At 39.4% G+C, this 27,435-nt stretch overlaps 2 protein-coding genes across 8 annotated transcripts in view; both read left to right on the top strand.

The window, feature by feature from the left end:
• Window positions 1-14,604, top strand: part of MIGA1 (mitoguardin 1) — a 74,598-nt gene extending 59,994 nt beyond the window's left edge. For all 3 annotated transcript variants that reach the window (XM_010963372.3, XM_074376189.1, XM_074376188.1), the window contains exons 12-16: window positions 921-1,019; window positions 3,880-4,014; window positions 5,174-5,227; window positions 7,714-7,830; window positions 11,065-14,604. In XM_010963372.3, the coding sequence (XP_010961674.1) occupies window positions 921-1,019; window positions 3,880-4,014; window positions 5,174-5,227; window positions 7,714-7,830; window positions 11,065-11,283 (624 nt within the window). In that variant the 3' untranslated portion in view covers window positions 11,284-14,604. The remainder of the gene's footprint in view (window positions 1-920; window positions 1,020-3,879; window positions 4,015-5,173; window positions 5,228-7,713; window positions 7,831-11,064) is intronic.
• Window positions 14,605-19,637: 5,033 nt separating this feature from the next.
• The window catches only part of NEXN (nexilin F-actin binding protein), a 41,098-nt gene continuing 33,300 nt past the window's right edge, over window positions 19,638-27,435 (top strand). For all 5 annotated transcript variants that reach the window (XM_074376186.1, XM_074376187.1, XM_074376185.1 and 2 more), the window contains exon 1: window positions 19,638-19,769. The gene's annotated coding sequence lies outside the window, so the exon portion shown is untranslated. The remainder of the gene's footprint in view (window positions 19,770-27,435) is intronic.

Here is a 27,435-nt window from a genome sequence, read left to right as displayed (position 1 = left end):
ATAAAATTAAAAATTAAAAAAAAAAAAGATTCCAAATTTGCTATGAAATCTGTGAATGTCATGGTGAGAATTATCATCAGATCTGCTACTACAGCCACCACTATTATTATTTCTAATAACCTCTTCTCTTACCTGCCTCAATCCTGTTCAGTAAAAAAGTTCCAGGAAATAGTGCAGATCTAAGAAATAGGGAAATACAAAGTGAGCGAGCTGCCTCTTACTCTTACTCATCTTCATGGGAATGAATGAAGTAGAAGCAATGGCAAGAACTTGATAAAGACTGTAAGGAACCACTTTCCTTTGTGCAGGGTGTGTCCAGACGATGAGAAAAAACAAAACTAAACAGGCCATTGAGCCATTTGAACACCTGATTTTCAGACCCAACCTTTCAACCTCAGTTCTCTCATTTGTATAATGGAATTACGTTTATGGTATCTTATTTCAAAGAGTTCTTATAGTGATTCAATATATGATAAATGGGAAAGCAATTTGTTTTTAAGTGCAAAATAAATGTAGGGTGATATTAACCATTTGCAATTCCCAGTGTAATTCTTATGTTGCTTTCTTGGCCTTCCCAAGGCAGATAAACCCACTGATTTGAACTAGAATTCTTCCAAAAGGAGTAGAACTACATCAAAAGCATCACATAGTATCTGTTCACCCTAAGGACTGACCTACACAGGCATATATATTTTGCTTATGAAACGTTTTACTTACGTTCTTAGTCTTGGCTTCTTCAGAAGTTGGATCAACAAAATATGAAACCAAATGAATGTGGCATACACTGAGAATGTGTTTTGGTTCAGTTACCTCCAGAATGAAGATCTAATAAACTTACTTGAAGAGTAGCTTATTTACTTTGTAGTATTGAGCCTTGTTTTAAAGTTGCGTTTAGGGTTAAAGTGTGTTTTCTTCTGCAGAATCCGAAGAAGTTTGAAGATGTTTTTGATGAAATGATCTATTTTTTAGAGCAGACTGATCACTGGGATAGTACTGAAATGGAACTTGCTGCTAGAGGAGTAAGTTCAAATTTTTATAGTATTTATTCCCCTTAGTTATTTACACACGATATTTATGTAATTTGAGGCCACTGTTTCCTTGTCCTTGTTAAATGACAGTGGAACCAATTGTGTGGTGGTCATTATGACACAGTCAGAGCAACCACAGTCTTTATACATTGGGGCAATAGTTGAAAATAATGTTTTTTTAAGAAGCCCTTCATTCCTTCCCTCCCTCCTGTCTTCCGTCCACAAGTCAATGAACAGGCCCTAGCAGGGCGGTAGTGGCAGCCTGTGCACAGCTGGTTTCAAACAGGACAGCAGCACCTCAGTGGGGCTGGGGGATTGGCTCCATACACAGGGTCAAACAATAACCAAGTATGTTGAGAATAATCAGCGCCAGGTTTTTCACTGTCAGGTGAGGGAGGTATAAAAAGCTGGGATTGGAATTGAAGCTGTCAGTGTGAATTCATAGTTGACAGTATCATACGGTAGATGGATAGCTGGATAGATGATACAGAAATAAATACAAGTTTGTATATACGTAGACATACATATATTTCCTGGCTCTATTCACTGAGAGGGTCTGGGAGCAGCAACACCTCAAAAGAAATGATTCTCGCACACAGATCTTGGCTTCTGAGTACCACTCTCCACTGGAGGAACTAGGGCTCCTTGGGAAAATGGCTGATTTCACACTGGGAGAGGGGAGGTACATGATGAGCCTGGGATATTTTGTCTTAACGGAAGTTTAAAGAATGAGTTTGCAAGGGGCTGAAAGTCTTTCTAGACAGAGAAGACAGTAGATATGGAAACAGAGGCATAATCTTTCCTTCTCTGGTGTACACTCAGTCGGTGAAGGAAGCAGCACCTGCTCCATTGTGCAGGCCAGAAACCTGGGACTCATCCTTTACACCTTCCTGGTCCTCGCCCACCTTATCATATTCATCCCCAAGTTCTGTTAATTTAACTCCTAAATATCTCTCAGTTTTTTCTTTATTCGTGCCAGCCCCAACGTAGTCTGAGTAACTGTTGTCTCTCCCTGGACTGCCTCAGGGGGTTTGCATCCCTGATTCCTTGCCACCGCTGCCCGCCTGCATTCCCCCTTCCTGCTCTCTATGCCATATCCCTGCCAAACGGTCTTTAAAAAGCACAAATCTGAATATTACTCAGCCATAAAAAAGAATGAAATCTGGCCATTTGTGACAACATTGATGGACCTAGAGGGTATTATGCTAAGTGAAATAAATCAGAGAAAGACAACTACTGTGTAATTTCACTTATGTATAGAATCTAAAAAACAAAACAAATGAACAAACATAACTAAACAAAAACAGTGTCGTAAACACAGAGAACAGACAGGTGGTTGCCAGAGGTGAGGGGGGTGAGGGAGGAGAATAGGTGAGGGGGATTAAGAGGTATAGACTTTCACTTACAAAATAAATAAAATAAATGTATAATATACAGTGTGGGGAATATAGTCAATAATTAGTGTCTTTATATGGTGACAGATGGCAACTAGACTTCTCACGTTAATGATTTTGAAGTGTATGGAAATATGGGCTTGCTATGTTGTATACCAGGAACTAACATAGTGTTGTATGTCAATTACACTTCAAAAACAAACAAATTCATAGAAAAAGAAATCAGATTCGTGGCTACCAGAGGGGGGGGGATCAGATGAAAGAGGGCATGAAGTATAAACGCCCACTTACAAGGTAAGTAAATACTAGAGATGCAATGTAGAACATGGTAAAGGTGGTTAACTCTGCTGTATGCTATCATGAAAGTTGTTAAGAGAGTAAATTCTGAGTTCTCGTCACAAGGAAAAAGGTTTTTTCTAGTTCTTTAATGTTGTATCGATATGAAATGATGTTCACTGAACTTACTGTGGTGATCATTTCATGTTTGTAAATCAGATCTTGATGTTGTACACCTTAAGCTTATACAGTGCTGTATGTCAGCTGTACCTCATTAAAACCAGAAGAAAACATAAAATAAAACAGATCTGATCGTCCATCCCCCCCACCACCACTACCCCCCGTCACTACAGTGAGGATAAAATCCAAAAGCATTAACGTGGGCCATAAACTCTGCAGGAGCGGGCCCTTCCTCCCTGTCTCCAGCTGCTGGCCCTGCTCCCTGCTGCAGAGAGCTCCAGCACACTTCCAGTGACCTTTGGTTCAACGCCACTGTGTTCTTTTTTACCTTACAGGCTCTGACGACGTATTTCTTGTACCTGGCGTGCCTCACTCCCTGAAGAACGCCCCCACTGACATTCAGTCTAGATTGGAAGCTCTATTATAAACTCTCACGATACCCTGTACTCTTGCTTTTACTGTGCTTATCACAGTTTGTAATTGTGTATTTGTGGGATTATTTATTGCTGTCTATTTTCCCCAATAAACTCTAAGCATCTAGTCTGCGTACTGGGGAAGCCTGAGCACCCGGTACAGCATGTCGTCCAGCACAGCATGCATGAATGCGGTACTGGACTACGCCAATGCGTGAATGAATGGAAGGGCGAGAGGGTCGTGATGTGGTGGGGAAGACAGGCAGATAGACCAGTAACTAAGTGACAGCGAACAGTGAGCGTTGTGGATACCGTAATGAAAGCACGAACAGAGGACTCCCAGGATGGAGTTGGGGGAGAGGTTCACTTCACCTGATGGCATCTGGGAAGGAGCAGCCGTCATGTGAATTGTAGCTTCTGGTGGTGTGTTGTTTCCATAGTTGCCTCTTCCCTTCCTCTTTTTTGGTCGGAGATACAATCTGATTCCACTGAAAACACCCTGCTCTTATAATGTATGAAGCCTTACCTCAGACTTTATTTCAGCTCTATGTAGTATTAATCTCTGTTTTAACTCATAATTTAATGCAGGTGAAAAATCTCAATTTTTATGATGTTGTTCTGGATTTTATATTGATGGATTCCTTTGAAGATTTAGAAAACCCACCCACATCCATACAGAATGTAGTAAATAATCGCTGGCTAAACTCCTCCTTCAAAGAAACCGTAAGTGGTGGTTTACCTTTCTCAACCATTTAAATTTGATGAGAAATAGTCAGAATTGGAAAGATAAATAAGACATATATATATATGGTCCATAGAATGACCTGAGTGGAAACTGAGCTCATTCTTTGATACTGCGATCAGATGTGTATGATATGTAACATCTTCAGATGAAATTTGCCTTTTGGCTCTTCTGTCAGTCCCTGCCTTCACCCTGAGGACCCAGTATTTCTTCAGAAGAAAACCCTCAGGCTTTATACCAGTTCAGGCCTAACCAAAAACTGTCTGTAACTGAAATGGCTCTGTGACTACACTGCAATATAGCAGTTTCAATGAAAAGAAATATATTTATTTTTGGAGGAAAATAATAGATTCTTATTCCCAAATACTACCAAAAATTAGGGCAGAAAAAAATAGGGGCATGTACGAAAATAAAACAGGTGTAAACGATATTCTGTATTTTGAATGTTTTCAGTTTCTGTTGTGTTTCACGTTCAGATCTCTAACGTCTGTTGTTGTTGGGCTTAAGTGTGTACCTCAGAGTAGGTGAGATTCATTATGAAGTTTGAATGCCTTTTTAAAAAGTGTTTTGGTTTGCTATTTCACAGTTACTTTGGAAATTCCTGCTATTGTACTTTGAAGCATTTTTAATAAATCCACTTCTCCCTCAAAGTATGTTTTAACCATAAAAGGTACATGTTCTCCATTTCTGTAACTGATTTGGGAAAGTGACCTGATCAAAGTTGGGTCCTGCTAGAGTAGGGTCAGGTTTCTTCAGAATCTACTTGGGTGTTTTTGTCCCTGTCATTATGGTTCTGTTTCTTAATTTGAGTGAAAATATTGGGTCTACTCACAACTATTTCCAGCAGGACTGTTATTGAAGAAAAATATTGTTTGAACTATAATCACCAAGTTCTTGGCACCAGAGTTCAGCCTTTTTCTTCTAATGGTTTTGTATTTAATTTTAAAATTTATAAACACCTTTTCATTAATGCTTACAAACAACAGAAGGAACATAGACTAGTTCTTTTTAGTAGTTAATGTCTTACACATTTTAGACCTTTAAATGTTGCCTTTCTAATAAAAGTCGCTCTTTTCTAAATGGAAAGTTTATATAGTTAATAAATTTAAATCTTGCTTTTTCTCTTCTGTATACATTTAGGCTGTGGCTTCAAGTTGCTGGTCAGTGTTGAAACAGAAAAGGCAACAGATGAAGGTAAAATTCATTATGTGTTGGGCGTCCTTGTATAGTAATTTGAGGCTCCTGTCAAAGAAACATCCGATTCCGTTCTCAGGTGGAGACACAGCCCACAAGCACACAGCCTTGAGCTAGATGAGTGACCTGCTTGGGACCAGCTTGGCTTCTTGGTTTTGAAGTCCTTCTCCCTCTTCTTGACATTTTATAGAGTTCAGTGTAACAAGTACTGAGCGTGCATGGGAGCTCTGCTGCTCCCTGCTACAGGGAAGTGGGCTGCAGTTGGAACCAGCTCTAGTAGAGGTGTTCTTCTTTTTTTAATTTAATGATATTTTAAGATTAAAAAATTGTTTAATATAGTGGATTCCACTTCATGTAACCCAACTGAAAAATGATGATTTGATTCTTATAGCTGCTTTATTCATTATTAGATTTTTTTTTTTTTTTTTTTTTTTTTTTTACTGGAGGTACTGGGAACTGAACCCAGGACCTCATTCATGCTAGGCGTACGCTCTACCATTTGAGCTATACCCTCCCACCTTAGCTGCTTTATTCAACTGCAAGCACCTATCAAAAAACATCTCAGAGTTTGTGTCCTGCCCCCAAGCTCCAGACCCTCCGGCCCATCTCACCCACTGCACCCTGCTCTCACCGTGCACTCCTATGGTACGGGGCATGGACTCTGGAGTGAGACTGTCTGATTTCAAATGCCACGTACCACCCATGCCCTTGGGCAAGTTCCTTAACCTCTCTATGCTTTAGTTTCCTCATCTCTAAAAAAGAGCATAATACCTACCTCATGGGGTTTTTAGAGGATTAAACATAAGATGCTTAGAACTGTGCTTGGCATAGTGTATTATGCAAATGTTGTTATTATTTTTTGCCCACTGACCTATAGTATGTTATCATATCCATATTTCTAAGTCTTATCCTTATTACTTCGAGATAGTATTGCCCAGTGCAGTGTTTCCCCAGCATAGTCCTCACAGCATCTGCAGAAGGTGCTTGTTATATAATTGTTATATAATATATAAAATATAATTCTGAAGGCCATATATTTGAATAATTCTTGTTTAAAAGATGTTACACAAAAATATATTGTACAACACAGGGAATATAGCCAATATTTGTAATAACTGTAAATGGAATGGAACCTTTAAAAATTGTATTAAAAAATGATTCCAAGGGCCCTGTGTTTTAAACAAGCTCCCCAAGAATCTAAATAAATGATACAAATGAACTTATTTACAAAACAGAAACACACTCACAGACATAGAAAAGAAACTTATGGTTACCAAGGGAAGAGGGTGGGAAGGGATAAATTGGGAGTTTGGGATTTACAGATACTAATTACTATATGTAAAATAGATAAACGAAAGTTTCTGCTGTATAGCACAGGGAACTATATTCAATATCTTGTAGTAACTTATAATGGAAAAGAATATGAAAAGGAGTATGTGTATGTACATGTATGATTGAAACATTATACTGTACACCAGAAAACTGACACAACATTGTAAACTGGCTGTACTTCAGTAAAATAAATAAATAAACAAGCTCCTCAGATGATGATTAGAAACTCTGACATTGGACAAACACTAGGGAACAAGTGGTTTAGGGCTAAGGAACAGACTTGTAGGCATTTTGTTTTGGGGGGGTAGATAATTAGGTTTTTATTTATTTGTTTTTAATGGAGAGACTGGGGATTGAACCCAGGACCTCATGCATGCTAAGCATGTGCTCTACCCCTGAGCTATCCCCTCTCCCCCATAATGTATGTTTTAATTGAGGTTTAGAAGATGTCTTGGAGCTTGTAAAATAGAAAATAACCCCTCCGAGAGTCAGAATCTTAAGGCGCACTTATCCCCAGTAGACAGTATACGACAGGCCCCTCAGAATGCTATTTAACAAGGGGAATTAAGAAAGTTATTAATAAGCTACGAGTTTTCTAAATCATAACTGTATGTATTACTCTTTCACAAGAAGGGGCAATTATATAATTAAATGCTTCAGTAACATCTGGTTCCTTAACTAAAAGTTAGGATTCTAGCAAGTGTATTTTTGTGCTTAATCATTTAAAATTCATTTTAGTCTTTTTCAGATAATCTAATTAAGTGATTGAGTAGAATTTCTTAAATTCTACTAAGCTAGCTGAAACCGTGGTAGTCTCATTAATCCTAAAAATTATACTGCTAAGGAACATTGTAGCATTCTTGTTATTGCTTGATTATAGCACTTATGTGCTTGCTTTTTTATGAAGTATTTCATGAGTTGAAAATGCCTTGAAGAAATAATGTTTTCAGTACATTGAAAGTGTTGGCTAGGATATGAAATTTACACAAAGCATTCTGTGACTCTAAAAGTTACTTGTAAGTCTATTAACTTTCTTATTAGGCTGGCTTATCATCAACCCTTGGTCTGTCCTCAAAAGGAGCTGGTCATATGATCAATAAGAAAGCGAATGCAAGAAGATAAAAATAACTCTATTCTCCTTTATGTCCCAACAGATCCCGGATGGATTTTTTGCCCATTTTTATGCCATCTGTGAGCACATCAGCCCTGTCCTAGCCTGGGGCTTTTTGGGTCCTAGAAATTCTCTCTATGATTTATGTTGCTTCTTTAAGGTATGTTCAGTCATTTAATCATTTCTCTTTTCTAAACTAAAAAATAGATAAGGTTTTATTCTGTTTTTGCTTTTGCAGAAAAAAGAATGTTATTTAAAGGTAAAGTTATAAAAGTCACCCATGCTAGTAGAACAGTATTATATCGACTTGATGCTTTATCCTGGAGAAAATTGAACAAGTCCCTCCGCCTTGTGTCTTCCTTCTGCAGTGGTCTGTGTTCTCAAATGTGTTACAGAATAACACAAGCTGCTGTAGACAGTTCATCATGCCTGGACACTTGTGAAATTATAAAACAAATAATATCTGTCTCTATCACATATGTGGCAATTTGGAAATAAGTTCTGGTTCAAGGTAATATGAATGATAAAATCCTAGTTGTGAGAAATAACATGGGAGTTTAAAACTGAATCTCAGTGTCAGCAGCTTAAGTTTATCAAAACACAAATTGTAGCATGCTGCAGAAGTTTCTGCCTGGCACACTGCCAAGAAAAATCTCAGTATTTAATAGTCTTGAGTTTAGGCTGAGTTTCAAGGAGCAAATAAAAGTAAACATAATCAAAGATGAATTTGAAAGTTTTTTCGTGGGGGTAATTAGGTTTACTTATTTATTTATTAATTAGAGGGAGGTGCTGGGGATTGAACTCAGGACCTCGTGCATGCTAAGCTTGCCCTCTACCACTTGAGCTATGCCCTCCCCCCCGAATTTGGAAGTTTTTGGTGTTTGCAAGTTTGGATGTTTCACTATGTCCTTCATTTAAAAATTAAATTGTTTTGTTTATGTGCTGTTAATGTAGCACTTTAGGAAATGTTTATTTTATTGTCATTTAAAACTCACTAATTTTTGATAAATTTACTTGACCTCCCAAACGTAAGGTGTGTGTTTAGTGGGAGAGTTTGACTGGGAATTAAGGCTACCATTGTTGAGCAGTCTGACTGCGGGCAAATCATGCTGTATTCTCCTTTTCTTCATCTATAAAGTGAGGGGACTAGACAGCATGATTGCCAGTACTCTTCCAGATATAAAACCCAGTGAAATCTGTGAAGTATGCCTTCTTAGTGATTCTTGACAGTTGGTTTCTGTAGGATACAAATGAAATATTCCTGTTTCTTGTTCTTTGGAATTACTTTTTGTTTTTCCATCACGGCATACCGGCGTGAGACTTAATACTTAGTAGTATACAGCTTGCATAAAATGAGTTTCAGCATAAGTATTAGGTTACCAGAATGACATTTCCTTCACAATCTTCTACTGAGTTGAAACCTGAAATTATTTTTATTTTTCATGTATCATAAGGGGTTTTTTTGGTACAGAAAAATATACATTTGAAATTTATAAGTTGTAGTTTTTGGAAATCATTTACTCTTTTGTCTCAAACTAGTACCAGTGCTCAGAGGAAACACTGAAAACTTCAGTTACTGGGAAAGGAATAATAATAGCCCCTTACATTTACATAGTGCTTCAGTGTTTACAGGCTTTTTTTTTTTTTCAAGTAAAATATTTTCAACTTCTTTTATTGAAGGAAATAAAACTTGTGCTGCAGAGGCAATGGTACCTCAGAGCATGACAAGGTAGACACTGGGCTGACATGACAAGCCACAATGATGGCCAGGGGTCTTACCACAGTGGGAGGACCAAAACCACAAAGATAGAAGGAGGTAGCAAACATCCCCAGCACCTAGTGCAAGCATTTCCATTTGCAGAGAGCTTGGCCATGCATCATAAAAACAGGGTCCCCTCAAAGCTGGCAGTGTCATCTCAGGCTAACAAATCCATCTAAAAATTAACACATAGTCTCAGATTTGGAGATCTTTCCCTTTGACCCAAAGATTCAGGCCATCAGAAGATCTGAATTAGTCTTTCAGCTCCTTATACAAGATGGAAAAAAGGCTGATTTCTTATTATTATTGTATTATTTAAATTTTTTTGAGGGGAGGGGGTAATTAGGTTTATTTATTTTTAGAGGAGGTACTGGGGATTGAACCCAGGACCTCATGCATGCTAAGCATGTGCTCTACACTTGAGCTATACCCTCCCCCCAAAAGAGGCTGATTTCTTGAAACATCACGTAGGTATAGCTGGACAGGTGCTGATGTCCAGCCTTATTTTAAAAGCAGCTAAATTTTCTTCCCTGACTTCTCATGCTGCTCTCACCTAGCATGTGCCCTAGGAAACTTTTTAATGTTCTAAATAAGGACAGGATGGGGGCAGCAGCCTAGGGGATTTACGGAATCAAAAGCTACTACATAGCCAAGACCATTTCACAAGAAATAGCATAGGGAACACTACTGGGTCAAGATCCTCCCAAAGAGCTGCAAGAAGCACACACAAAGAAAATTGTGGTGGGTCTCTCTCCCGTATCAGGATCAGTTGTACCACAGTCATGGTCCAGGAAGAAGAGCCATTTCATGTCCTTGGCAGATTATCAGTTTCCATGGCATTTCTCAAGATGTTTCAATTTTCAGTGCAATAAGGTGTTTGGAAGTTTTGTAACCAAAGAGCAAGCACTAAAGAAATCTCAACTGATTGCAAATTGAAAATATTATAAAGCCAAAAATTTACATAGTCAAGAATTGATTGGGGAGAGGGATTCTGCTATATAGAAAAAGGAGTTCAAGGGTTTATTCATATAAACCCTTAATTATAAATCATCCTTATATCCACAAATTGGGAGCAAATTCCTTATTTTTAAATGGCCATCATCTGATTATTCAGTTGCAGTTCTCTTCAATGCTGGACACATGGTGTTCAAAGACCAAAGCCTTGAGAGCACTAGACCAGAAAATGGGAGGAGCACGACAAGGAAGAGAGGGCATCAGGGGTTGGAATTTCCGAAATGAGCATTTATTTCACAGAAGGCTTGGCACAGTGAGGCTGGGGTGATGTAGTTTTCGTGATTGTTCTTGGTCGCCTCTTTTGCTGCAGCAATCAGTGGAGTGAGACTGGAGAGGGGGATAATTTTTTTTTTTGATCGTTACATCGGTTTTACATCAGTTACGTCAGCCCTGAGAAGTAAAATGACAAGTAGTGTTATCCCTTATTTTATAGAAAAAGAAAATGGGACCCAAAAAGATTTAACTTGTTCAGGGTTCCTTATCCAGTGAGATATAAAATGAGCGGTGGAACGCAGGCCTTCCGACTCCTAATTCAGTGTCTGCTACAGTATTGGTAACTATTTAGATTTCATGTAATTTTGATCTAATAAGTGCCAATTTGTTTTTGTGTTCCTTTTCCAGAATCAAGTTCTTTTCTTCCTCAAAGACATTTTTGATTTCGAGAAGGTGCGCTATTCCAGTATAGAGACTTTGACTGAAGACCTCATGCACTTACTGATCCGCCGCACCGAACTCCTAATGGCCTACCTTGGAGCCGATGCCCTGAGGCACACGAGTAGTTGTCTAAGTACTCATGGTCATGTTATGTCCAGTGGCCTGCTGGAAGCCAAAGTACAATAAGTACCGTAAAAGTCAGACAATTTGAGTGTGCTATGAAATATCTCAAGGTAACTATTGATTTTGTTACATATGTGACACAGAATTGGTCGATCTGGACTCAGGGAGGGAAAAAAAAAATCTAGTAAAGGATGAGTGACTGTACTGTACTTACACAGAAGTTCTGTCATTGAATCCCTGTGTAGTGTATCCAAAGTGTCTTTTTATAATCTTTAGGTAATAATCGTTGTGAAATGTTGTATATTTTACAGAAATATTGCTTGAATTGAAACCAGTACTTGGGAATTAATGGATTTGTCGTCTTGAAGCTGTCTGAAATGTCCAGTTTCACTCTCAAAAGCTTTGTTTTTGTGCTTTGTACCGTAAAGATAGATACTTTAGTCAAGACTTTCGTGGCCGACACATGCAAGAATATATTGCGCGTAGTGTCAACAAACGTAACTTTGCCTGGAGACGTAGTTTTACTTGTGATGTCATTCATTGTTTAATCACGGTCAGGCAGTAGTGGCGATGAACACGTGCTGCTGACGTTACTGCTTGTGCATGTGCTTAAGTATTTGAATCAAAGACACCGTAACGGCTATCGTTATAAAACATTTAAATGAATTGCCACTGAGAAGTTTACAAGTTTATATTAGATTTACTGCAGTTCCCAAAATACATTACTGTTGATCCTATAAGTTAGACTGAAGACTTTTTCTTTTATCTTGGTGTACATGAGAGCATTTCCCTTCAATAAATAATGATTAAAAATAGAACATTTATTAACTATGACAGGCAGTTATTGTAGTTTTGAAACTATCTCCCAACCACTGAAGGTATGAATCTTGATACAGTAAAATCATCTCTTCTTTCTCTTTCTACAAAACTGGCTTTTAATTATTTCCACAGAGAACTTAGCACACTGGGAATTTGTCATATTATGCCCATATTTTAGAAATATTCATACATTGAATCTTACAGAGGTCTTAAAGAAGGTTTTTTCTGCCCTGAATATAGAACAGAATATTTTTAATGGTATGGAAGTGTATTTCCTGTCCTTCAGGATACATAGATGAATAAATGAGGTATTCACGAGTAAGGTTCTTCAGAGTATATTAGATATTTTCAGAGTTGTATTAATTTTGTGTCTAAATCATATGCCACTATTTAGAGTGGCTGACTCAGTATATCATCAGTGGATTGGATTTGTTGATTTTGCTCCTAAAGTAGGCTTTCTTCATTTTAGGAGTGAGTTACCAAGAAGGATCTAAAATATATTTTTTTAAAATGTATTTTTAGATTAAAGTGCCTAGTTTCTGATTAATGAATAGAAAATGAAAAGTGGGGGAAAAGCATAAACTTTTAAGGTTTTAAGTTTATGTATGTAATATTATGTAATATTAGTTACAAAATAGGAGGTTCAGAATCCTTGTGCTGTTTGCACGTACTGTGTTCCGTAATGTATAGGTTACAGCATTGAACAATATGAAACATTGCTCTAATATTTTTTGACTATATAGCTCCTTGACTTTTCTTACCTATATTCTTAATTTAACAATTGGCTGTTCAGAATTCTTAATTTTTCCTGTATTTTAGCTTCTTGTTGAGGTGCCACTGGCCTTGAATGATTCACACACATACCCACACGTGCACGCACACCCGTCCCTTTATTGTGTAAGCAAGATAGTTATTGCTTACGTTAATTTTCCTGGTTGGGGGGCTGACGGTTTTAATTCATGTTTTAGGCTGTGGTTTTATAAACAAACCTATAAGGAAATTTGATTACTTCTTTTATTTGAGGAAGATATTGTTTGAAGTCTGTTTTGAAGAATTGCACTATTTAATAATGCTGCTACTATGAAATAACCTGGGGAATTTCATCAGATAAGATGAATGACTTTCCAAAAGGTGTTTTTTTCCTCCTTTACACTTCACCTTGAAAAAAAAAGTTGCCCATATTTAAGAGGTTGGTTTGTCGAATTCAGTGCTGGAGTTCCAGGTCAGTTCAGGAGCAGCGCTTTAGTAAGATGCTTTCTTTGTGGCCTTTGACAAGAGACAAGAGTGACCAAATAGACTTGCAGGGTATTAAGTACAGAAAAGAAATCCCTCTCTGTTGTAAGGGGAGAAACTTGACCTTTCTAAAGAAACCTCTCTTAAAAATGTTTCTGAGCACAGAAGAGTACTTAAGGCATATGGACCAATTTCAGTTTGCCTTGAAATGGGTTTAACAGCTAAAGCAATGTTTTAAAAAATAAAAAAGAACTAAACTAGTCTAGGGCCTTTTAGGATAAAATCCTGTTTAGCACTTTCATGGTAGTATTATCAGAAAATTGCCACTGTTACCATGAGTCCTACCATCTGCTTCCCTGTATAAATTATAAGAGAGCCTTGAATTAGTCCTGAGAAAATGGATTTTTTTTCCTCCTATTTTCTGGAAGGAGAAAGATAAGTGTTCAGGTGATTTATATTTGGTGATTTTTTTTTTTCTATTTTGGTTTCTCTACATTTTTGTTAAACTGAAAGCCTAGTTATTGATTCTTGAAGGCTTATGGTATGTTTATTAAATGTCAAAGTGGGTTTTTTTAAAAAAGGCAAGTTTTTCGTACTGTTATAGTCAGCTCCAAAGAACTTTCTCTCTGTCATAAAGAAGTATTTTTTATTTGCATCCATTTATTATGTTTCTACTAATTTGCTGAATTAACTGACTTTATAAAAAATATTTACAAGCTTGTTCTTGCCTTAAGATGTTAGATGTTCTATTTAAATGATTACCTAAGGGGGGATTATTTGCATTAAAAAGAATTCTTTTGTTTATCATTCCTTTAAACCTGTGAGATAGGAATGCCAAAGTAACATTTAATATACTTCTCTGTGACTTTTCATAATCAAAAAATTTAAATTATGTTCATAACATAATTTGCTTTTATTTTAATGTGAATGTATATTAGGAAATTATTTGGAATATACATTTCAAAGTGATAAGAATTAGGCTGAATTAAAATCTTTTTTTTTTTTGCTTGGATTAATCAAATTTAGAAATATCTCTGTATGTGAGACTCCAGAATTTGTCTGATCTCTGATTAACTGAAATGAGGACATACATTCTTTGTTCCTAATGATTATGTTACGTTATTGTTTTGCTTAGTTTGAGGACAACCACGTATTAGCTTTACCTGGCTGGTATCAGTAGATGTGTCTGTTTCCTAAATGTAAAGACTGCACTTGTTCTGTGAAAGTGAAACACTACAGTGGCAGAAGAGAAGAGCGCTGGCTCATTAGCCAGAGTGAGCGCTGTGACCCGGATGTATGTCTACTGCTGCCAAATAAAAGAGTGATGGTGCATCTTGCTGCTGGATTGCCTGTTTTATACAACGCTTACAAGGTCACACTTGTCCTGTCAGACCCTGCTCACTAGGAGCTGTCAGTCTCCTTTAAGACCACATGTATCTGCATGGAGAACACAGACAACTGCAGAGGCCTGGAAACCAAGTGTAAAAGTGTATGTTTTCTTTCTGTACTGACTGGGAGAGAAAACAGTTTTGTGATGAGTAAAGTCAAAATACTTGTGTTTTCATCAATCATTTAAAGTGTTCTGGTTGAAACTTCCATCAAACACAGTACAGATGTATCACATCAACGTACATGCATCTGTCCCTGTTCAGACATACCCCTTGCCCACCACTTCTTGGCGAGGGCTCAGATGCACTGAGCCACAGAGAGGGATGAAGACACCAGATAGCGGGAAGGGCTTCCCTGCGTATAAAAATTCTTGATTTGGGATTTCCATTGAAGAGATTTATTTTCGAAGAATTAAACATATACAGTATAGATAAATGTACCTGATTATATTTTAAAACTATTAAACATAAACTTAAATATAATACTCAATAAGCAGACCACACAAACATGAGTTAAATCTTTTCCCAGCAAGGAAGCAGGCTTGGAGATGGAGTGGGTAACCAGACCTGCATCCCAGTCTCATCTTCTGTTTCCTTTGTTATCTGCCATCCTCTTTGACCCTGCTACATGAACTTAATATTTTGCAGTTTAAACAGATCTCTTTGAATTTTTATGTGTGTTTAAAATACTCCTCTGCAAGCATTTCAGTGTCCTATTGTTACACTCTTTGTAGGGCTTTGCTGGAAATCTTTGTGGACTCACTTGGTTTATCCACTGTCTTTCTCACTGTTCTTTTGCTGCTTTGACTTCTGTTTTTATGGAGCGTTTCTTCCTGTGCCCTGTATGCTCTGATACCTCACCCTGCTACTTCTTCTCCTTTAATCTCTCTCTCCTTAAGCTACTGACATCTTTGTTCAGGCCGCACGGCTCTTTTGTCTGCTGAGGTTCTTTTTTTGTTTTTTTTTCCTACCTTTGAATGGTGAAAACCCTTAAGTAACCTTTATCATTTGGGCAGGAAAGGACTGAATTCCAGTACAGAAAAAAAAAAAAAAAAAAGACCAAAACTTCCTTCTATGATGCTTTTTTATTCTTTACTTAAAAGCCACAGCAAGGCAACTGGTACATCAAATACCACCTCAGCGATTTGCTTTTAACTGTCCCCTATGTGTGTCACAAAAGCCTTTCACAAAGTATACTTATATATAGGACATTTCAGAACTTTTGTAATTTGCTGCTTGAAAAACACCGTAATACTTGAATATAAAGAACTTTGACATTAGAAAGCACTTGAAATTTAAGACTTCTAGAACTTTGCTAATTCTTTTATTTAATAACCTCTCTCAGAGAATCAGCCCCGGGACTTTAAAAAGGACTGAGTGCTTAATGTGGTAGATGGATAATGAAAAAAAAAAAAGTAGGTTAAAGCAGGTGCATTTGTGATCTTTGCTAACTATCCCCAAATTTAGCAGCTTGAAGCAATGCACATCATCTCAGATAGTTTCTGAGAATTGGGAATTTAAGAATGGCTGGCTCTGGGGGTCCTGGCTTAGGGTCTCTCCTGAGACTGCAGTCATCTAAAGGCTTGACTCGGGCTGTAAGATTTGCTTCCAAGATTTGCTCAGTCACACGGTTCTGTCAGGGGCTTTAGGTCCTTGCCACATGGGCCTCCTAACAGAGCTGCCTGAGTACTTAGAACATGGCAGCTGGCTTCCCCCAAAGTGAGCAATCTGAGAGCTATCAAGGCAAAAGACACAGTATATTTTATAACCTAGACTTGAAAGGGACATACCATCACTTGTGCCATATTCTTTTGGTCACACAGACCAACCTTGACACAATGGGGAGGAGATTACGCAAGGGCAGAAATACCAAGAGGTGGGATCATTTGGGGTCATCTTGGTGGCTGGATATCACACAGGGAATCATAATAAATTGAACATAGATAATATAGACATTTTAATTTTAAATGAATTCATGCACATTCTTTGGCCAATCTTTTAATGTGGGGTGAAGGTCTACTTGGAGTCTGGATCTACTCCGTATTCTGAGATCTTTTTTGCATAAACTATACCTCTAAACAGTCATCTGGGATTTCCAATTTCCCTTACTTTTAAAGGAGAAAAAATGTACATGAAAAGCAATGAGTGCCAAATCCCTGTAGGGTTTCATAATTTTCTACCCACTCTTTCACATTTGTCTTCCCTACACCTAGCTTAGTGGTAATTTTTATAAGCTATTTGCCTTTATCAATTCTTCAAAGCATTCAGTGTAGCTTTTCTAAAAACTATTTTTGCTTTTGTATTTCTTCCTTTTTGTAATGTTTATGTCATTTCAATAACATACAACTGATGTACAAGTTTGAGAACAATTGATTCATGATAAATACACAAGGAATGTTTGCACAAATTGGCAACTCGTGGATTTCTCATAGTCTTCTCAAATTTAGTATGTCTAAAACGGAGCTCCTGAACACACCTGCCCAAACCTTCTCCCTCCAGACTTTCTCATCCCAGTGAATGACAACTCCATTTTCCAGTTCCTCAGACCAAAAACTTCTTTTCCTCATATTTCACATGTAGTCTGTAACCAGAATCCTAGCAGTTCTACTTTAAAAAAAAAGTGTACTAATAAAAAAAAAATGTGCTAAGCATTTCTCACTACTTCAGAGCTATCACCTTGGCCCAAACTCCCATAACCTGTCATCCTGATTATTTTGGAAGCCTCCTGACTGGTCTCCCTGCTTCATTTAGTGCGTTTGCAGCAAAACAGCCAGAGTGAACACGTTAAAAATATGTCACATCATGTCCTGCTTTGTTCAGAATCCACCAGCGGCCATCCATCATATTCAAGAGTAAAAGCTAAAGTCCTTACAATGTACGAAAAGGTTCCTCACAGTCTGCCTCCTGCCCCAGTCCACTTCATATTCCTTTCCCCTTTGCCTGCTCTTCCTAGAACATGTCAGACAGGGACCTTCTTGGGGCCTTTGTACCTCCTCCTGTACCACTCTTCTCCCACACAGCCCCAGGAATTTCCAGAGCTCATATGTGCATGCATCTCCAGATATTTCCATGGCTCACTGCGTCACTTTCCTCAAGACTTTTACTCATATAAGACTTTAAATTCTACCTGAAAACACAATAGCCACGCACTCCATTTCCGGCATTTCCTACTTTTCTGCTCTGGTTTATCTATACTGCTGATCACTAAGTACTACTAGTTCATTTATTTGCTTATTGTCCGCCCTCTTCTACTCAAACGTATGTCTCATGATGGCAGGGCTTTTTATTTGTTTTGTGATGGCTGTATAGCACTCAGTGTCTAGAAATGAATATTTGTTGAATGAATGAATGATGAATTGAGGACAGAAGTAGGCTTTGCATGCTGTGGGTAACTTTCAGAGTTAAGTAGGAAGAATGGAGATATTTGTTGTATCTGGCGAAACTGTCGAGTAGAAATCAGTTAAGAGAGCCTCTACTCACTTCTTTAAGTCATAAGAATAAATGTATAATTATAAATTGATAAATGTAAGGAGGAAATGGGTGGAATGAGAATTTATCACAGGTAGGACCGAGAGAGACTGGGGTGAAAGGAAGGCTTCTCTGAGAAAGCAACACATAAGTGGACAGCAAAAGCATATGTTGAAGTTAGGTGAAGAGTTGGGGGAAAGAGAATTTTATGCGGAGGGGACAGCTTGTGCAAAGTCCCTGCAGCCGGAATGACCATGGAAAATCCCATAAACTGAAGAAGGTCAAGGTGATGGTATTGAAGGGAGCAAGGGAGTGAGCCAGATCATCCAGGCCATCCATCACTATCTGTATTAGAGAAGCTGAAACAGCTGTTTTAATTACCAATCTAGAACTTTGAAGAATGAAGGACTTTTACCTCTTAAAAGAATTGCCATCCTGAGTAGATAGTGCATGGGGATGGGGTGGAGAAGGAAGGTTACATGGTTAAGACCAGAAGGCCTTCCAACATCTCTGAAAATACAACCTGAGCACCACTGTCCACCCAGGGCTGGAAGTTGAAGGTGGTTGTCCCTGGTTTATCTGTGTGGGTGGTAGCTCAATTTTGCTAATTCACTTATTCATTAATTAAATTTGTATTTATCTTAGGCATGCAGTGAACAACTGAAGATCCTCCCCGACCAGGAAAATGTCCCCTTTGGATGAGTATTTCAGGTTTTAATATAGGTTGTCTGATGGGTCTAATTGACAGGCAGGTGGCCCAGGTTGTATTCGCAAGATGCCTTAATGTAGGTTTAGAAAGACCAGAGATGATTTGCCTTCAATTAAGGAAAATTGGAAGATTATATAAATATTTTTTTAAAAAATGTCTCCTCCTTCCCCACCTCCTTTTCTCCTCTCTATCCTCCTCTTTTCTCTACAACGGCCCTCTTTCGAGTTTAACCAGAACCAAGTAAACGAGAGCAACAGACGGATGAAGCGGTCTCCCGTCGGCTGTCCTCTGCTCTTAGCAATAAACGTGAAGTTGGCCAAGAGTCAACGGTTTGGATGAAGGTAGTGGTTCGGCTCCTTAGAAACCGGGACCTGTAGAGTGGCTGAGAGGTGGGCCCGGCGCAGACCGGCTGTGGGAAGGGGGAGGCAGCTGCAGCCTCTTTATGCATCCCATTCCAGGATCTCTCGCTTCCCGCAGGCGAGGCAGCCTCCTTTCCTCGGACCCCGCCGGGGCTGGAGGCAGACCCGAGGGGAGGGGGAAGCTCAGGGACCCCGAGCCGACCCAGGGCGACAGGCAGGTCTGGCGGAAAGTTGGCCGCCACCGCCCCCCTCGTCCGCCTTCCTCCTCGACTCTCCACCCCTCTCCGGGCGCTCCGGCGGAGGCGGGGGGTTGGGGGAACTGGCCTTGTGTTTTGGAACAGCTGCAGCCGGCGCTGGGCCCGCCCGGAATGCGGGAACAGGCTGCGCACCAGGACTTTTATGGAAACTTGCTGCTGGAGACGGCGGCGGCGGCCAGAGGGCTCGTGGCGGCTGGAGTGGCGGCGGCGGCGGCGGCGGCCGGAGCGCTCAGACCCCTTCCCACACCCAGGCGCCGGGCGCGCACAGCCTCCCCGCGCGCACCCAGGACCTTCGCTCGTCGCGGGCTCCAGGCGGGTGAGAGGAGTCGGGGGGCCGTGGGGTGGGCGCGGCCGAGCCGGAGCGGTCGGCTCCCCCGGGGCGGCGGGCGGGGGGCTGCGGGGACACGCGCCGCGCCCCGGCTCCTGGCCGGGCTCCATCCAGCTGTGGCGACGCGCCGGTCCCCGGCGTGAGCGAACCGGCCCTCGGAGCCGCGTCCCGCGGGCTCGGCGGAGGGCGGACGGGGTCATCCTGGCTGTGCCTCCGCTTCCGCCTGCCTCGGGCGTCTGGCCGCTCTTCCCTTGCCCGGCTCCGGGGCTTCAGCTCGGCTCGCGCCCTGCCTGGAGTTTCGGGAGCTTTCTCAGTCCTGCAGGGAATGCGCCCTCACGGAGCGGAGAGGGTGCCAGTCCGCTTGCTCTGTCCCAGGGGTGCGGGCAGGTGAAGGGCCGTGTCCTGTCCCCCGCGTGCCCCCGGCGCGGTCTCCGTCTCCGCCAGCAGTGCCTGTTGTTTTTAAGAGAAATCGGTCCTGATCTGCCCCTGCGGAGGCTGGGGAGTGAAATGTGATTTAACAGCCCATCATCTACCCCCTCCCGCCCAACTATTTTTTCACGGTTCTGTCCGAGGTAGGATGTTGGGAGTTGTGCAGCTAGAGCTGGAAGTTGGAGTGAATAATGTAGTCACCTCCTGAGACCTCCCTTGTGCTTTTTGAAAACGCCGAGCCATTCCAGCTGTTTGTAAACTGTGAAACGCTCTACAAATGCTAAAAATGTATTACTGATGGCATTTGTGAAGAAAATAAGTTTAGAGGTTAGTAGATTTTTGCAATGGCTTCAAGACCTTCATTTCATATTTATTTTAGGTCCATAATGTGAACAAAGAGAGTTGGAAAGGGGGGTGCGGAGCGGGGAGAGGGAGGGAGAGAGAGACAGAGGGGACAGAATGAGAACGAGATAAAAATAGCATAAGGATATGTCCTAACAAAATGTCTGTCCTTGGGAAAGAGGCAGGTAGAGGAAAGAAGTAAGCCGTAATAAGAAAGAAATTAGTTCCATGAGCAAAGCAAGCAGAGCATCATTCATCAGCTACATTTTGCTAATGAATTCATGTATGGGCCCACTGGCCTTCCAGTCACAGCATAGCTATGTGCTGCGTGGTATGATAAAATAAACTTCAGTATTTATAGTATACATCTTAGTCACCCGTTATTGAGTGGACCACATTATTTCCCCCCTAATCCTTTTACAGGTTAAAAGCTGCCATAAGAAAACTCAGAATACACACAAATCTATGAAATTTTTTTGAGTTTTGAGATGCGGTAGGTGGAAAAATGCATGGTTAATCAAATTGAGGGACAGCGTTTTTGAGGAGGTATATTTAGTATAAATGAACTTTGATAAATGTAGTTAATTAAGATTATTTCTCACAGCTATTAGTCCCCTATTTCTGAAGATATTTTATATATTTGACTGGAATAATTTAAAGAAAAATGTGGGCAATTCTGTATTTTATCTGCAACAACTCCCTTAAAGATCCCTAAGCAAAAACTGCAACAAAATTCTTTTAAATCCAGTTTCCCTTGATACAGTATTGATGTATTCAGTTTTAATGGAAGAGTCACACTTTTAGATCCATTTTAAGCCAGTGTAGTGAATAGCAATTTTTCCTGCCTGCTCACCTTAAAATGGAATTTGTGCTATTTTTGAAATTTTGATATGTAAGACTGATCATTGTCAAAATGTATGTCATCTTGAGATGACTATATTTAGCATCAACAAAGGAATGTATTATCTAGATTTTTGAACAGTATTTTTCCCCAGAAATTACACTTGAAGTATTTAGGTTAGGGTTTCATTTGTGAACAAAATGAAAACTGAGTATGTATATTTGGAAGAGATTAATTGAGGTTTTAGATTGCTTAGAACCCAAGTGGCCTGAAATGAAATACTATTTCACTTAAGAAAAAAAATGAAACCTCCTGTTATCTCTGAAACACCCTAAAGGCAAATAAAAGTATTGATTACATAAAAATATATGCTTAAAAGAAAGAAAACTATGTAGTAAATGTAGAAGTGTATGTAACAGATGGGCAGATGTCTAAAAGTTTTTATGGAAGAGAGGACTCAGTACATTGTGTGGTGTGTAGGCCACACGCACGCACACACACGCGCACACACACACACATCTTAGTAGTCTACTTTATAATTTAGAAGGAAAATGACCTGCTGCATTCTTAACAATTTTACGTCTTTCTTTCCTTATGTAATCAATCTGCGGTTTATATCACCTGTGTAGCTTCTTGCCTGTTCTCCTCTGGTTTTATAATTGTATGATTACACATTAGTTACATACACTTGGAATTGTTATCTTTTCTTTTTCTGTTTAAATACTCAGTGCATAGAGTGGCTTGACTGATGCTAGTGTACTTTTTACACTCCAGAAATCCAACTTATTTAACTTTCAGTCACGTTTGTTTTTTATTATAAAGTTAATACAACCATATTATATTTATGGTTAAAAATACAGAGAACGGTAAGGGGGCTCGCATCGTCTGATACATATGCTGTTAGTGTTTTGATGTAGTTTCCTCTTTTCCCTTTGCTTGGGGTTTTGTTTCTCGCATTGCCACATCTCAGTGCGAATACACGTGCGAAGGAATTGAATGCAGTATCTGCCGTCTAGTAAGTGTTCAGTAGTTGCTGCTCTTTCCCCCTCCCCTCCTTTTTTCCCTTTTGTCATGTCTTCTTTTTTGCTCTCAGACTAGAAGACAGGTAGATTGGGGCTCCCTAGGCCGGGTCCTGAGGTTGGTGAAATCTGACTTCCACCTTCCTTTCTGTGCCTCCTCCCTGCCCTTTCCTCCCCTTTGACTGCCTCCCTCTGTCTGGCCTCCCCTTTGTCTCTTTGCTTTTTCTTAACGCTGCTTGTTCATTTAGATCAGAGGCCACAAATTGGCAGCCCAAAAGCCACTTCCAGCCACAGACATGCTTAAAAATTGGTATATCTTATATTAAAATGTGAATTTTCAGCCTCCCTTGAAAAGTTGGAAGATCTGGGCAAAACTGGGTCCACATTTCTGCATAGCAAGAAACCCTGAACGAAGCTGTGGCTCCCTCCTCAGACAGGGCACATGCTCTCCTTTTGACATAGTCTCCACCATTCCCTATGGTTTTCCAACTAGTCATCACTCCTTCAGATTACCTGTCAATTATACTACATAACCTTGGCTTACATTTCCTAACCCTAGACACTTGACCGCACAGGCTCCTGATCTAAGTATTAGGGCAAGTCTGAAGCCGTGATATGATGGGAAGTCTCCTGGACTTGGCATTAGGAACCTGGACTTTAAGTGTTGCAGATACATTTTGGTTAGTAATCCTTCTCTTAAATAATGTGATCATGGGAATGGGAAGGAGAGGTTAACATTCATTGACACTAATTGCTGGTGTCAGTTGAACTGAAAGGAACCATGATGTATTGTTAACTAAAACAAAATATTTTAACTGGTAGAAATTTAGAAAGCATAGGGGAGATATTTCTGGGAAAGAAGGCTTTCCTAGGAACTCTGAAACAATCCTACTCCTTCCCCATCTTAGAAGAGTTTAGAAGAGTTTTTGCAGCCCCTAGACATTGGCCATAAAGCAGAGTTAACTACATACTGTTCTCCATCTCACCACCCCACCCACTTGTTTGGAGCCAGAGCCATGGGTCTTCCCATTCCCAGCTGTGTCCGTCAATGAAAGGCCATCTTCCACTTGAAGAGAGGGTGAGGAGGCCCAATCTCCTCCAGAAATTACCACATTCATTTGCTTGGGAAGCCAACATCCTGCAGCCCAAGTTTCTGGTTTTTCATCATATACAGTTTAATGTAAACTCACTCCATTTTATTTTAGTTTCCATAATTTTATTTATTTGTTTGTTCATTCATCCATCATGCATCCTCTTCGTTAGTCCTCGTTTTGGAGATATCAGTAATAAAAGTTTTATTTGGGCTGATTTTGGGTCAGACAGTTTTCCTGCTGTCTCCTGCTATCCTAATAATTCATCCACTCGCTTAACTATGAATTGATTTTGTACTGTGTCCTAGTTGTTGTGTGAGACACTGAAGATAAAAACCCAGTAGAGCACACTGCTTACCTTTCAGGGGCTCATAGTATGATGAATGCTCTTTGAAGAATAACACATACAGTCATAGGAGTGCAAAGTATTATATATTATTAATACAGAAGAATGTCAAAGCAGGTTGAAAATAAGATTCTTAGTTATCAGTGAGGAATTGTGTATTGGTATGAGAAAAAAAATCTCATTATTTCAAATAGGTAAAATAGGATCTAATTTCACATTTTTGAATTGTGATGGGGTTTATGATGTTTTGTAATATAATTTTTAGTGTAAAGTCTCAAGCTTCATTAAGTGTCATAAAGTTACATTATATGTGAGTTTGTATTTCTTGTGCAAGTGAAAAATGATGAAAGTGTAGGCTCACACTTTATGAAGCTCAAAACAATGTTGTTTGTTCCAAAGACTGTAAAGAGGTGGGTTTTAACATTACTTGTAGCATATAGTTAAGTGTTTTGTCTAAAAACCTTAAAAGTTAAGACAAAGAATTTACTTGAGTTTAATGAATACTGATTTAAAACTGTTATTTTCTTGACAATTCTGTTCTCCTTGAGAGAGGAGATGATACATTAACACAGTGAAACAGCTACTGTGAATGAGAGAGTTGTAATTTAAAATTCTTTTCTTGATTCCTGCATTATTTGCTCTCTTGAAATATTTTAATTGCAGATCCAAAAAAAGTCAAATAAAGTAATGAAATTTAGAAAATGTAGAGACCAAACATAGGTCCAATGCAATTCTGGAACAGAAGCATTAGCATGCGTATTTTAAGATGATCTGTCTTACTTGATATTATATTCCACTATAAGACTTACATGTTGTCTCACAGCTTGAGGTTTATACCTTAACGTTCAACCTGAAAATTATAACAGCTCAAAAGTATACACTAACGTATTTTATCAGGCCGTTAAGTCATTTTCAAAAACTTCCTGAAGCCTATCTCATTAATTGCTATGCCCGCTGCTACCAATGTTAGTTAGTATTACTATTACCATTGGGTATATTGTGTGTGTATGTACACACACATATACACATACACACACACACACGCACACACATAAATGTATGTATACATATGTACTCTTTTAGGTAAAAATGGAGAATTACAGAGTGAAGTGAGTAGTTGACTAGAAGTCAGGAAGCCTGGAGTCTAGTTCCTTGTTCTCCTCCTGAGTAGCCTGCAGCCTTGGAGTGGTCACTGAATCTTTTTGAACCTCCCTTTTTTCATATGGTAAATAAAGGGGTTGGACTAAATGATCCTTAAGGTCCTTAGCTAATGAGCTGTAAAAATCCATAATTCTTAGCAGAGTATAACCAGACCCCAAACGTAATCTGACAGGCAGTAAAACCTGTTCAGAACTGAACTAATTTTCTGACTCCTTAAGCATGCTTTTAATGGTAACCCGGTCCACCCAGTTTAGCTCAGACTAAAAGCCTTGAGCTAATTCTTGATGGTATCCCTCTCCTCACCTCCGTCCTCCAAATCTAACTGATCAAAGTTCTTCCAATAATGTCTCTCCTACAGTGTGAGTTCCCTGGAGGGACTTTGTCTTTTTGTTCACTTTCCTGTCGCCATAGCCTAGGATCGTCCCTGGCATATAGTAGGAGCTGAATAAATACTTGTTAAATAAGTGAATGAATGGGCCACCATGTCTTGTCAATTCCACTTCTGAAATGTCTTTTCCAACTTTTCATTCCTCGTGCTGCTGTCTTAATTCAGGCCCGTACTTCTCTTGCCAGGATCGCTGTGCTTGTCCTCCTCCCTGTGGTCTTTCCTCATTTTACTCCAGTTTTCTGCACTGCTATCAGAGTCTGTCTCTTTTTTCTTTCTAGAATACATATCTCATTAAGTCACATTGCTGCTTGAAAAATCATCCTTTGCTGTCTCCCCATTGACTACAGGATCAAGTCTAAACTTTTTCTCAACATAGCATTTAGGAGGAATCTTCCCATTCTGTGCCCAGTCTGTCTTTCTGGTTTTACCATTGATTCTCTGGACGACTTACAGCTCCCCAAACTTGGAATGGGCTGTCAGGCGCTCGTGTTTCTGTTCATGTTGCTTCTTTAGGCTGGATGCCCTTAGCCTCTTTTCTATTTTGTGAAATCCTACTTATCCTTCAAGATCTAAATCAGATGTCCCCGTCTATCTGTGAGTAATCTGCCTTAATCCCAGCTCCCTCCTTAACCCCACCATAGTCTTTTCCACGTTCCCATAGCCCTGTATGTGCACTGCTATATAGCACTTACTACTTCGTATTGTAATTAGTTGTAGTCTCATTTGTTTTTCCCAACAAAGCTACTTGGTTTTAAAAGCTATCACATGTATTTGGTGTACCATCGCCAGGCGTAACATCTGGTACACAGTAGGGTCTCCTCACAAAAACAGTAGGTGGTCAGTACAGACCTAATCTGTCAAATTTGGAAAAAATGCAATCTTTTTGATAAACCGTGGACAGGCTGTGGTAATATTGCAGTATTCCCTCTGACACCTGTGGTGGTTACTTAGTTGTCTTCATTTAACATGAACGCTTAATATGCTGGGATGACATTAACAAATCCCTTTGTCATCCCTTAATGATGACCAAGCTTTTGTTGAGGAGCCACATGTTCAGCCTGATCCTTTGGTCAGTGTTTTCTCTTATTCTCGATAACAACTCAGCTGGCTCGCCTGAGATCTTAGACCCTTGAAAGTGCGGTGAGGCCTGATTGTTGTGTTGTTGCTGCCCCCTGAAGGTGGCTAAAGGCATTGCATCTGCCTGCTTGGACAGAAGAAGAGTAACTTAAAACTAGATTAAGAAAAATCTGTGAGAGCCCAGATATAAAGTCCTTTGACATTTAGGGTACTGACTATAGGAATTAAGTTGTTAAACTGGTCTTCATTTGGCCTTCTAAAACACTGTGAGGGATTCACTCAGTCTAACTACTTTCTTTTTAGAATGAGAACTGACATGATTTGATAGAATGTTTTTTCCTATAATTCAGCAAATCTCACAATGTGCTTTTAGAATACTTGGGAGTCCCCAAGACCCTTCAGGCACCAAAGAAGTTCTTTCTTTTCCAATTACATATCTGTGTGAGGCCATGTTTTCTTTACATACTTCAGTCACAACAGTTTGAACGCGGAAGCAGGTATGAGAATACACCTGTCTTTTATTAAGCGAGATATTAAAGAGATGTGCAGAAATGTAACACAACACCAGTCTTCTCACTAATTATTTTTAATTTGGAAAATATAGTTGTCTTTCATAAAGTGTGTTTATATAGATTCATAATGGGTTTGTTATTGTTATTTTAAATGACTTAAGTATATATTTGAAAATTCTGTTTTAATTTCCAATACATTAAATATCTGTAGATATACTCTATGCAAACAAAAGCTCTCTGGTCTCCTCCATAATAGGTCCAGACATTAGGCCCTGAGCTCAAAAAGTTTGAGGACCACTCCTCTATTTCACTGCCGTTCTTCCAGTGGGGGCATTTTTCTTCAACATCACAGAGCTTACTTTTATATGTGTTTCATATTTTCAGATGCTACTAAAATAAATCTTTTCTATCTAAAAACTTAAGCTGTATTATATTTTCTTGATCTTTT

The sequence above is a fragment of the Camelus bactrianus genome, chromosome 13 (assembly GCF_048773025.1).
Source record: "Camelus bactrianus isolate YW-2024 breed Bactrian camel chromosome 13, ASM4877302v1, whole genome shotgun sequence".
Taxonomy (NCBI): domain Eukaryota; kingdom Metazoa; phylum Chordata; class Mammalia; order Artiodactyla; family Camelidae; genus Camelus; species Camelus bactrianus.
This window is presented reverse-complemented; position numbering and strand designations above follow the sequence as displayed.